This window comes from Benincasa hispida, chromosome 10, assembly GCF_027475165.1.
Source record: "Benincasa hispida cultivar pf3 chromosome 10, pf3_genome.v1.1, whole genome shotgun sequence".
In the NCBI taxonomy this organism is placed as follows: Eukaryota; Viridiplantae; Streptophyta; class Magnoliopsida; order Cucurbitales; family Cucurbitaceae; genus Benincasa; species Benincasa hispida.
Window position 1 is genome coordinate 44598097 of NC_143487.1, and position 13205 is coordinate 44611301.

Sequence of the window (13205 nt, forward strand, 5' to 3'; positions counted from 1 at the left end):
TTACGTTTTTCAACGTATTTTAATGTCAGAGATGCTTCTTTTTATCATATTTTATTTTTTGTAATCTTCAATTTCTTTTTGAAACTTGAGGATGAGTTTCTTTTGGGAAGGATAGAATAATGTGGTATGATTATAGTAATTTTTGGTATCTTGATCAAATCCTTGATTGATTAGGATCAAAATTAGTTTCCTTGATTGATTAGAATTAGGATTAGTTTCTTTGATTTATTAGGATTAGGATTAGTTTCTTTTATTAATTAGGATTAGGATTAATTTGCTTTTCAATTCTCTCTAAATCAAGTAATTGTCTTCTTGTATTGATAACTTTTGATTCATAATAAAGGCTGATTTGATTTTTGGAGAAAGTTCTCCTTTTATCTCTTTAGGCTACATCAAAGATCAAGCCTCTGCACTAACTTACTATTTTCATTTTGTTATTTATATGATGTTCGACATCTTAGGTTCGACCTGCTACCTGGAGTGGTGCCTAAAGTGGGATCTGGAGAGAGAGATAAGACATTGCTGGGGTTACTGTCCAATTTGTCACTTCAGGGATCAAGTCCTGAGTGGATTCGGCCTCTTCCACCAAGGCTTCCGATACAGAATGGAGAGGTGACACATTTTATTTCTCTTTTTGAAATAACATGTGTGGTTTAGATAGAATAGAGCACACCTGATTTATACTTGGGAAAGCTCCTTTACAGTTAGTTTGGTTGAACCTTGACGATCATCGTGAACTTTTATGGGATCATAGAATGTGTGTTGACACTAGTAGAGGTGCAGCTGTGAGGGACTTAATTGCAAAAGCTCTGAAGGGACCTCTTATTCCTGCGCAACAAGAGGTAGAGGTTCAAGTCCTGCAGTTACTTTGTTAACTTTCACATGAATTCTTTTTCCTTGCAAAAAGATGAAATGACTAACTGCTAGTTCTTTGGTTGAGACCAGCAAGTGGTGGTGGAGTTGGCAAATGACCCAAAGCTTGTATATCATTGTGGACTGACACCCCGAAAGCTTCCTGTATGTGTTTGGATGATCTCTTAGTTGATTTCATTAGAAAAGATGTTGGTCTACCTCATCTTTTTTATATTCTTCTTCTTATCATTAGGAACTGGTGGAAAACAATCCTCTTATTGCAGTTGAAGTTCTAAAGAAATTGATTAATTCCCCTGAAATTGCAGAGTATGGATTTTAATCCACATGTTGACTTGTTTTTGGTTGTGTCCTGGGATACTTTCTTCCTGGACTTTTTCCCTGTATTCATCATTACACCTTTTTATTGCAGGTACTTTACTGTACTAGTTAACATGGACATGAGTTTACACTCTATGGAAGTTGTCAACAGGCTAACGACAGCGGTTGAACTTCCCTCTGAGTTCATACACATGTACATCACTAATTGTATATCATCGTGTGAGGGCATTAAAGTATGTGCTTTTATTACTCATTTGAGTTTTCAACATTTGAGGTTTTAAGTCTTCATTTTCTTGCAAGTGTTGGCTCTTGAAGAAATGTTACTTTCATGAACTCTATTCTCTTATTTGAATCATTTGTTCTTATGTTTTCAGAGATGAAAAGCTTTTTCCATTAAATATGGAAACATCATTAAAGATGAAAACGTAAGGATCCTAACGGTTCAAGGGACTATTTGCTTTGTTGGTTGCCCCTTGGAAAGGATTATGCTTGCGGGGATAGCCTCGTCTCGTGTCTTAGGCTCAAATTAATGTGTTCTTTGTCAGAGCGAAGTTGATGACCTAAATCATGTATTGTTGTTATGTCCTTTTACCATCATGAGTATGGAGGTGTCTTTGGTAGGGGTTCAATTTTGTCCCTATGTATGAACTGTATGTGAGATGCTGGAGTAGGTTTTTGAGGACTCCATTTTATGGGAGGGGTGGCGGAGAAGGTTTTTCAGGATCCCTTTTAGGGGAGGGTTCTTTGGCAGACTGGTTTCTTTACTTATGCGGTTTATTTTGTTGGAAAATAATAGGAGATTGTTCTTAGGGAGAGATCATCGGAGGATATTTGGAACTTAGTGCATTTTGATGCTTCTCAATGGGCTCTCAATTAAGATTTATTTTGGTATCAAAAGCCGTTTTTGGTAAACAATATTCTGTGTGTGTGTGTTTAGAAAGGGAAACAACCAGAAGTGTTTAGAAAGAAAACACCGGCAGAATTTCTGGAGTTTTTAATTCCTCAAACTCTCTAATTTTCCTTCCATAGTTTGCATGTGCCCATTACAATGTGTACCTTAGAAATATGATATTGGGGAGAAACTGTTAAGGGGATCGTATTATTGTATATAAGCCTCCACTACGGGTAACAAGAGCAATAGTTTTATTTGGGTCAACCGGTCAATAGGTTTTTTTATTTGTATTTTATTTATATTTTTTTTAAATAAAAAAAATTTAATTTAATAATTAAAAAATTATTTCTTAAGTTTTTTTTTTTTTTTTTTTTTTTTTTTTTTTTTTTTTTTTTTTTTTTTTTTTTTTTTTTTTTTTTTTCTGTTTGGTTCTCAAATGCCTTTTATATTTAATTGAGGGAGGAGGAATTTACCGATTGCAATATGCTAGTTTTGGTTTAACATCTTTAAGATATTAAACTTTTTTATTTTTTATTTTTTCCCCAGGATAAGTACATGCAGAACAGATTAGTTCGACTTGTATGTGTTTTTCTACAGAGTCTAATTCGAAATAACATCATCAATGGTAAGTTCCTCTCATGCTGCTTGAATTGAAGTGATTATATGTATTCTTCACTTCTAAGAATGTAGTTCATTCTATCCTATAGTAGTTGGTTTGTGATTTCTTCTACAACCTTTGTTTTCTTTGACATCTTTGCATATATCTTTCTAACGAGAGATACAAATACTGGAATCTGATTGGAAGAGTCTAGAATTGTCAAATAAGTATCATCTCTTATGTGATGTGAATGGATTTGTACCTATATGATGTTTGCTACCTAATATTAACTAGTATTGTACTCATTTTTTTTTTAAGGTTAAAATACCATTTTGGTCCTTATACTTTGGGAGTTCACTTCTAGTCCCTTTGCTTTCCAATGTCCAATGAAGTACAATAGATAGTCATCTGGGAACTATTAGCGCAGGAATTTAAAATCTACCTCTGAATAGGCAAGCAAATGGGCAGTGAAGGGAAATTTGGCTTGGGGAGATAACCATGATATGCTAACCATGATATGTATGATAGCATTGCCTTGTGAGAGATTTCCCAAAGGAAGAATCTAATCTTTTTTGGATAATAGTCCTATCATATAACATCCGTATAAGCTGTCAATAAGAGTTGCGATCTCTTTGGATAGCTTGGCTCAGAGCTCTTATGAGGGCACGCTTTATTATTTATAGTATCACCATCATTTTGAAACAGAGCGTTGCTTTTTCAGTATGCAAAAACGTACAGTTCTTTAATTTCCTGTTATAAGATTGTTATAATTTTAAGCCCCTGCCTTCTATTTCTTTTCTTTTCAATACCAGTTCTTGATACCTTGGAATGGAAGACAATTCCAACTTAGTAGCTTGTTAATTATTTGATAAACACTTCGAGTAACTGCAGCTATAGTCTGCTAAATTCAGCGATTTGGGTTTGGTTGCAGTCAAAGATCTTTTCATCGAAGTTCAAGCTTTCTGCATCGAATTCTCTCGGATTAGAGAAGCGGCGGCATTATTCAGGCTTCTTAAATCTTTGGAATGAGTGAAAGTACTTGATACATCTCAACCAAAGCCGTCCTTTGTAAATAGCAATTGTTAGCATTTTTTACTCAAGTCTTAGGCCCTTTCCCCCTTCTTTGTCTGTCTGTGTCTATGGTTTAGCGGATATTTGACTAAATATATATTAAGCTTACCCCATTTCTCATTTACTTTTTATTATGGATTTTTATGTATTGTTTTTCCTGGCCATTGCTTTGGAAACCCATCAGAATGGTGGTTTCAGGTTAGGTCTATGGCTTTCTCCAACTCATTGCTGCCCTTTGTGTGCAAAAAAGCGTAGGGATCCAAATAATCCACTGTATTTTTTTACGCAATGTCTCAATTAGGGCTACTTTACTCAGGTGATAGATAATAAATTAATGGTAGTTTGAAAAGTGGGTCTCATTTGATTACGTTTGTTGTGTACCTATTTCCTTAATTATAAGAAACTGCAGGATCCACTTCCAAATTTGTAATCAAGATGCACAATTCGATTGAGGAAAGAAAGTTTGCAGTTTGATTGTATTTGAAAAATGTGGGATCTACTACCTTCACCAATATTGTTTACGGTACGAGGATTATGAATCTATCACACTTTCTGTTATTATTATCATTATCGTTTAATCTTAACAGACGATAACAATAAACGTGACAATTTTGTGACTTTAAGTAAACGTGATGAAAAAAATAATCTAATAATGTTTGCGATTGTAATTTATTACGGTTGATTTATCAATAGAATTTTATTATGATTACACCAACTTTGATTATAGATTGGTAAACATGGCCTAAGTGTTATTTCTTTTGAGTGTAAGTTGTACTCAAAATTATCCTTTCATTAAAAAATTATAAAATATAATAATAAAATAAATAAATTATATTACATGAAAATTGAACAACTCTAATGTAGAAAATCCCTCACTCGCCTTGTACTTTGTTATTATTTGGTGGGCTGTGGGGTGTAGTGAATATTGAGAATACTCAGTTAGTAGTCCTACTAACACGCATAATATGATTCATGATATTATAAACCATGTCGGACTTGAGCTTCCATTAATATTGTTGTTTTTTTGCCAATCTAAACAATTATGATTTAAAATCTTGGTTTTATCGCTGGAACAAATTTTGAAAATATATACAAAAACTAAAACAAAAGGGAGTTCTTTAGAAATAGCAAATGATATCTTTTCAAATCGACAAAAAATGATTAATATTACCCCTTTAGAAAAGGATCAAAAAGTGGCTAAAGAAAAAAACTTTCGGAATGTGTTTGTTACAGAAGAGATGTGTTTATTTTCATCAATTTTGAGCATTTCACAAATAAAATCTATAAATGATGACTGTAAGTAAGTTTCTTTTTTAAAACACAGGCTTTTAAATAGTTGGGTAATTTATTTGTATTTTATTAAAGTATTATATTTAGGATTTATGATTTAAAATTATTGGTTGTTATCTCTGAAACAATGTTTGAAAATATATATGAAGGCTAAAATAAGAAGGGAGATCTTAAGAAATGACCAATGGTACCCCTTTACAACCCACGAAAGGAGTCAAATTAGTATGATAATGGAATCTCTTCCGAAGAGCTTTTGGACATTTTGTACTAATGCTGTAAAGAATAAGATTTATTACAATTTGACCACTCTTCTGAATGAACTACAGGCTTATCAATCCTTGATGAAAAACAAGGAAAGTAAAGTAAATGTTGTTTCACAGAAGAAATCTCTTAAGGGATCTTCGTCTGGAACAAAACCCTAAGAGAAAAAGAAGTCTCATTCTTCTAAGGATAAGAGTATTCAGATGAAGAAGAAAGGAAAAGGAAAGAAGAAAGCCCTTGCAAAGAAAAGCAAGAATAAAACACCAAAAGAAAAATGTTTCCATTGCAATGAAGACGAGCATTGAAAATGCAATTGCCTGCAGCATCTTGCTGAAAAGAGAGCTGAAAAGGCAAACCAAGGTAAATCCAATTTACTTGTGGTAGAAACATGTTTAGTGGAAAGTTCTCACTTAACCTGGATACTAGATTCAGACACCACTAACCATATTTGCATTTTTTTTCCAGGAAACTAGTTCTTGAACATAGCTATCAGAATGAAATGACTTTCAAGGTGGGAATGGATGAAGTCATTTCAGCAGAAGCAGTGGGAGACGTCAAGTTATATTTCATACATGCTTACATTTTACTTGAAAATGTATATTATGTACCTAAAATGAAAAGGAACTTAATCTCTATGTCTTGTCTGCTAAAAAATATGTACAAAGTAATCTTTGATATTAATGAAGTGTTCATTAGTTCAAGAGGTGTTCATGTTTGTTCTGCTAGACTTGAAAATAACTTGTATATATTAAAACCAACTAAAGGAAAAGCCATAAATATAGAGATGTTTAAAATGGTAGAAACTCAAAATAAAAGACGAAAGGTTTCTCCCAACGCCTATTTTTGGCACTTAAGACTTGGTCACATAAATCTCAACAAGATTGAGAGACTGGTAAAAAATGATCATCTAAATCAGTTAGAAGACAATTCATTGCTTCCGTGTCAATCATGTCTTGGGGGTAAGATGACCAAAAGTTCTTTTATAGGAAAAGGTCTTAGAGCTAGAAAAACCCTAGAATTTATACATTCAGACCTTTGTGGTCCAATGAATGTTAAAGCTCGAGGAGGATATGAATATTTCGTCAAATTTGTTGATGATTATTCAAGATATGGCTATATTTACCTAATGAGTCATAAGTCTAAAACTCTTGAAAAGTTCAAAGAATTTAAGACAGAAGTTGAAAACTTATTAGGTAAGAGAATCAAAATACTTTGATCAGATCGAGGTGGTGAATATATGGATTTACAATTTCAGAACTATCTAGTAGATCATGGAATTCGGTCCCAACTCACAGTGCCTAGAACACCACAACAAAATGGTGTGGCAGAAAGGAGAAATCGAACCTTGTTGGACATGGTTTGTTCATTAATGAGTTACGCTCAATTACCTCAATCTTTTTGGGGGTATGCAGTACAGACTACGGTATATATTTTGAACATGGTTTCCTTTAAAAAGTGTTTCAGAAATACCATATGAATTATGGAGAGGACGTAAAGGTATTTTACATCACTTCAGAATTAGGGGATGCCCAGCACACGTGTTATGAAAAACCTTAAGAAATTGGAACAACGTTCAAAATTATGCCTATTTGTAGGATACCCTAAAGAAACAAAAGGTGGATTTTTTTATGATCGTCAAGAAGATAAAGTATTTGTATCGACAAATGCTACATTCTTAGAAGAAGATCATATTAGGAATCATCAACAACCTTGCAGTAAACTAGTATTCAATGAAATATCCGGAGAAACTACAAATTCAATAAGAGTTATTGATCAAGTTAGTCCACCAACAACAATTGTTACTCCATCACATCCTTCTCAAGAGTTGAGAATGCCTCGACATAGTGGGAGGATTGTATGACAACCTGATTGATACATGGGTTTAGCAAAAACTCATGTCATCATATATGATATGACTTAGATGATCCATTAACCTTTAAACAGGCAATGGAAGATGTAGATAAAGATCGATGGATTGAAGCCATGGACCTAAAAATGGAGTCAATGTACTTCAATTCTGTCTGGGAACTTGTCGATCAACTAGATGGGGTCAAACCCATTGGTTGCAAGTGGATCTACAAGAAAAAGTGAGACCAAACTAGTAAGGTGCAGACCTATAAAACTAGACTCGTGGGAAAAGGTTTTACCTAAAGAGAGGGGGTAGACTATGAAGAAACCTTCTCTCCTGTTACCATGATAAAATCTATAAGAATACTTTCATCCATTGCCGCATTTTTATGTCTATGAAATATGACAAATGATTGTCAAGACGACCTTTTTAAATGGCCGTCTTGATGAAAGTATTTATGTCTCAACCAGAAGGGTTTATTGAACAGAGTCAAAAGAAATTTTTTTGCAGGCTTAAAAAATCCATTTATAAATTAAAACAAGCATCTAGATCCTGGAATATAAGATTTGACACTACAATAAAATCTTATGCCTTTGAGCAAAATGTTGACAAACCTTGTGTTTACAAGAAATTAGTCAACAAAACTGTAGCTTTCCTGGTTCTTTATGTTGATGATATTCTGCTCAATGAGAATGAGACAAGTTTTCTTGTTGATGTTAAAAGATGGCTAGCATTTCAATTCCAAATGAAAGATTTAGGAAATACACAGTACGTTCTTGGAATCCAAATTGTTCAGAATCACAAGAACAGAACGCTAGCACTATCTTAAGCATCTTATATTGACAAGATGTTGTCAAGATATAATATTCAAAATTCAAAAAGAGTATGTTACCTTTTAGACATAGAATTCATTTATCAAGGAATAGTGTCCTGAGACACCTCAAGAAGTTGAGAAATGAAAATAATTCCATATGCATCTGCAGTTGGGAGTCTGATGTATGTTATGCTGTGTACACATCCTGACATATGCTTTACAGTTGGAATTGTCAATAGGTTCTAGTTCAACCCTGAACACAGTCATTAGACTGCTGTTAAGAGCATCCTCAAGTACCTCCGGAGAACGAGGGACTGTATGCTCGTGTATGGGCCTAAGCATTTGATCCTTACTGGATATACTGATTTTGATTTTCAGACTGATGTAGATTCTAGAAAATCTACTTTGGGACCAGTTATCACTCTTAATGGAAGAGCTATAGTGTGGAGAAACATCAAACAGAGTCGTATCATGAACTCCATGATGGAACTAAATATGTAGCTGCATGTGAAGTAGCTAAAGAATCCGTATGGCCATGAAAGTTCCTGTCAGATTAGGAAGTGGTTCCCAATATGCATCTGCCTATCACTCTGTATTGTGATAACAGTGGAATAGTTGCCAATTCAAAGGAACCAAGAAGCCATAAATGCGAGAAATAAATCGAGAAAAAGTACCATTTCATTCGGGAGATAGTACACAGAAGAGACGTGATAGTCACACAGATAGCCTTTGAAGATAATCTTGCTAATCCATTTAGGAAGGCCCTCACGGCTAAAGTGTCCGAGGGCCATCTTGTCGGACTAGGACTATGCTCGGATCGGGGATCAGTGTTGTTAATTCAACTCCAAACTGAAACAAAAGAAAATTTGTAAAATTACCGAACTACTCTTATTACTACTAAAATGTAGCAACAGTAGTAAGTGTAGGGTCGAACCATAGAGAAACGAAGAATTAATTTCTTTTGGGTTAGATTTGACCGTGGAAAAATAGTAAAAACGAGGTTTGGTTTTTGGTTTTAAATTGAAAACATGCAAGATAAAGTAAAGTGTAATGAATATATGAAACGGTAATGGATTCGTGTGGCTCTCGGATCAAGTAGTCGTTCAATGTAAATTAAATCTGTTTTCAACCAAAATATCATATATTCGAATTATACATGCATAGCTACTCAATCGATACGAATTAACTAATCTTTATAAGCCCGAAAATCAATTAATCCGAACCAGTCAAGCATCCTAATTCGTAATTAAGGCTGGAAAGCCATGCCCTAACTAACCTACATGCTCCTAAATGGAATTGGGTCCTCAGCAGCCATAAGGAACTAGAAACACATGCATTAAGATTTAGGATTCAACTATGTTGATTAAGTGTCAGGAAAACCGTGTTCAAATAATCAATTTATTTCTTAAATCTACATTAAACGTGTGATGCAAAGATTCAAGACCAACTTAAAACCTAAGCATGCTCACCTAATTTGTACTACAAGGGTAAATTCAAAGCATGGACGATTATTAGGATACGTGCGAGCTTGAATGTAACTAGCTAAGACATGCGATCATGATAGGGGCGTCAATCCAACACATCAAAGCAAGTCTAGATTAAACAAGATTTAAAGAAAACATAACTCTGGATTAAAACATAAAAATTGAACTGAAAACTCATCAAAATACAAAGAACGTTGATCCAAGAACTAAATGAAAGATTACCTCATCGATTCATAGATAAACCGACGAGATACGTTCTAGTACATGTTCGTAATCCAAAAATAAAATAAATCTAACCTAATGATACTGAAAACATAAAGGAAAAGGAGAAAGTCCAGGCCTCTCCTCGGCCTCCATGGAAGAATAACAAGGTTTTTTTTTTAGCATTTTTAGCCTTTTCAGCATAATCTTTTCCCTAAACGAAGAGGTGAATTTATAGAAAAAATACGGGGTAGTGTCGCAATGCTTGGAATAGCGTTGCAACGTTGTTGTGGCTGAAGGGATATGTCAGGCAAGAAGTCCAACATTGGCCTCGACACTGTCTCGCACGCACGCTTCAAGTTCGTCCGTCAAATGTTGTAACGTCACAACGTTGTTAAAGAGTGTTGCAACGCTGATACTTCTTTCCCTCAGCGTTGAAGTCGAGCGTTGCACAGTGTTGCAAAGGTGGTACTAATGAAAATCCAGAGCGTTGTGACGCTCAAACGTTGCAATGCTGCGTCCACTGTTGGATACTCACTACTCGATGCTCGATAGCTCGATACTCAATCCTCGGTCACTCGGTAGCATTTTCTTGATTACTCGACAACCTTCTACTTGATGGTACTCGATGGTGCCTCATACTTGGTGGAATTCGATGGCAATTTAGTCTATTCAACTTCTTTGAAGACCGGATGTTCAAATTAACTTCATATTGCTTCAAATTAACTCCGTTCTTCACTAAATGATTAATTCCACCTCTTGATCGCTCAATACCTGCAATATAGGGAAACAAACACATAAAATCCACTAAGGAGCTCGAATTAAGCTAGGAATATTAGCTCTTTTTTAGAGCTAACAGACTACGAGCTTCATAATCTAGGGAAAGTGGGAGAATGTCAAGGGTATATAAATGCCCTACTTTATTGAATTTTCTCTCTTAATCTCAACATTGTGTACATTATATATTTGTATGTATTTGCAACTCACTAGAGTATTAGTCCAAGTGGAAGATTGTTGAAAATGTCCTAAAACTCGCCGTTCGTAAATATTGGAAACCAATTCTATTTATCAATAAAAGTATTATTTAGTTGTTCATTCAATAAAATGTTATTGATATTGCATTCTGTTGTAAACCCAATAAACGAATCCATGGCTATAGTATGAAAACTTTAACTTTATGTAGAGACATAAATATGTATCAAGTTTTAGCTTATAGTAAAAAAGGTCTATAAGTATATAGATGAGATTGGGTAACTCATCTGGTGATACTATTGGATGTGGCTCACTTTGTATACTGATACAAATGATGTGATCGCAAAATCATTCATGTGGAGACATGCGAGTGGAAGCATCCTATGCAAAGGATGTTTGCATAAGATTGAACATCGAAATAATCACTTTTCTTTATAATGACCATTTACTGTTAAAACTAACTATTTCAACTTCGATGACCTAAGGTAACACGATCTTAATCCTGAGCTAACTATGAACTCTTGTTTATTCGGGATTATCCTTTGATCTACTAAGGTGAGAATAGTCCAACAACACTACTTAATAAGCCTCCTATTTTGGGGATAAGACCGGATAGATAGCTGGGGACATAGTTCTGCAATATGGAATTCACTCCTACCTGATTTAGGAGTTAGCAGATAGGTTGTTCCCTAAAGTATTGATACTTGGTCTTGAACAACAGGGCCCCGCCCTCTCATGATTGAGAGGGTCATGGTTTAATAGTTGGACTATAAACCAATTATTCAATAGAGGATCAGTGGGAGCTTAAGGAGAAACATATATTTACAGGGATAAAACTATAATTTTGACCTAGTTGTAAACACGAACGACCTGTGAAGAATCGATTTACTAATTATGATTAAAGTGGACAGAAAAATATCTACAATGAGGAGAGTACAACTATCGAGCTATAGTGATGTGTTTCGGTAGTTAACAAATATTGATTAATTCGGTCTAAAGAGTTTAGCCAATTAATCTCAAATTGTTGGAGCTCATGATCTTTAGGTCCATAAGATCCCTCTATTAGCTCGTAAAATTAAATTGGATTAGTGAATTGAGCGGATTTGAAATGTTCAAATTCGAAATTAGGATTTTGAATTTGAAGTGTTCAAATTCAATTTAAGGTTAATTAATTTTATTTGAAACAATTAAAACGTTTAATTTTGTTGAAATTGAACGAAATCGGAGAGATTAGAATATTTAAATATTGAATAACATGAATAAGATTCATATATTAATTAAATGTTTGATTAATTTAATATTTGATATTAAATTATTATTCAATTCATTAATTAAATTTTTTTTATTAATTATTTAAATAAATAACACATTTTTCAGTTTCAATTCAAATTCAGTTTTGAATTTTGAATTAAAACTAATTTTGGTGAAAATTGGGTTAAATTGAAAATGAAAATTGGAAAATAAATAGATAGTGGATTAATCCATAGATCAACACCAATCCCACTAACTCGGTGCTAATAGAAGTGTCAATCAGCATTACCAAGTAGTGGTTGCATGCATGTTCTTCATAATTATGCTGAATTTCAACATTGAAGATGGAATGGATGTGAAATTTTGAAATTCTGCAGACTCCCAAACCCTCTTCCTTCTCAACCCAATTGATCTCAATTAAGTGTTTCCACTGCACAATCTGAGTTAGAGGATAGTAAGAAGATTCTCTTGGTGGTCCACTGTGCGTTTGAAGGCCAAATTCGTGAAGAGGTGCTGAAATTGCAGAGTTACTTCAAAGGTATTGTTCATCTTGAAACCCTCTCTTATAAATAGTTTTCATACATGTTTTTAAACTCAAATTAAGTGTAATTAGAATGCTTATTTATTCTGATTTCTTTCGCTGCATGTTTGTATACTTTATCACCCAAGACATACTATTAGGTTTTATGCCCTAAAACTCATAGATAGTAAATGTTGTTAATTGACCGTCATCAGTAAAGAGTTATACATATTAAATCAATAAATGTTATTTTTTGTATTGTTGTCTATTTTGTCTAAATAACCCTAAAACCAATAAACTAACATCTAAGGATGCCTTATGAGTCTTGAATTATATATGGAGATATACAGGGATCAATGTTGAAGATACGACCTAAAGGGTCTATAGTATATGGATAAGGCTGGGTACCTTATCCTTGTAACACTATGTATACAATCCACTTTGTATTTGATACAAATGTAATGATCCAATCTATTCGTATAGGTGACATGCGAGTAAGGGTATCCTATGCAATGAGTTTGCATAAGACTAGACCGCGAAATAGTAACCACCATATGTAACACTGTTGACTAGTTAGGTTTTTATTTCAATGGGATGACTTAGGAAACTTAGTCTTAATCCTGAGTATATAATGAACTCTTGTTCACGAGGGATTGCCTCTTGATTTTCATGGGTGAGGGTGGCCAGTTCGCCGACCCAATATGCCTACCATTTTAGGGATAAGACCGAGTGAGAAGCTGAAAACATAATAATACAAGATTGAATTCACTCTTTCCCTCCTTGAGGGTAAGTAGATGAGTGTTCCCTTAAG

At 34.2% G+C, this 13205-nt stretch overlaps 1 protein-coding gene and 1 long non-coding RNA gene across 5 annotated transcripts in view; both read left to right on the forward strand.

The window, feature by feature from the left end:
* LOC120088153 (CCR4-NOT transcription complex subunit) overlaps positions 1-3872 on the forward strand; it is a 28846-nt gene extending 24974 nt beyond the window's left edge. For 3 of the 4 annotated variants that reach the window (XM_039045259.2, XM_039045257.2, XM_090305807.1), the window contains 7 exons: positions 462-612; positions 705-842; positions 946-1017; positions 1106-1179; positions 1283-1424; positions 2630-2708; positions 3613-3872. In XM_039045259.2, coding sequence (XP_038901187.1) covers positions 462-612; positions 705-842; positions 946-1017; positions 1106-1179; positions 1283-1424; positions 2630-2708; positions 3613-3710 — 754 coding nt within the window. In that variant the 3' untranslated portion in view covers positions 3711-3872. The remainder of the gene's footprint in view (positions 1-461; positions 613-704; positions 843-945; positions 1018-1105; positions 1180-1282; positions 1425-2629; positions 2709-3612) is intronic. The other variant, XR_016523836.1, reaches the window with a different exon arrangement.
* Positions 3873-5524: 1652 nt separating this feature from the next.
* On the forward strand, positions 5525-6004 carry LOC150033393 (uncharacterized). The gene is made up of 2 exons (XR_016523837.1): positions 5525-5663; positions 5769-6004. It is a non-coding gene; the product is annotated as an uncharacterized LOC150033393 (long non-coding RNA).
* The last annotated feature ends 7201 nt before the right edge of the window (positions 6005-13205 follow it).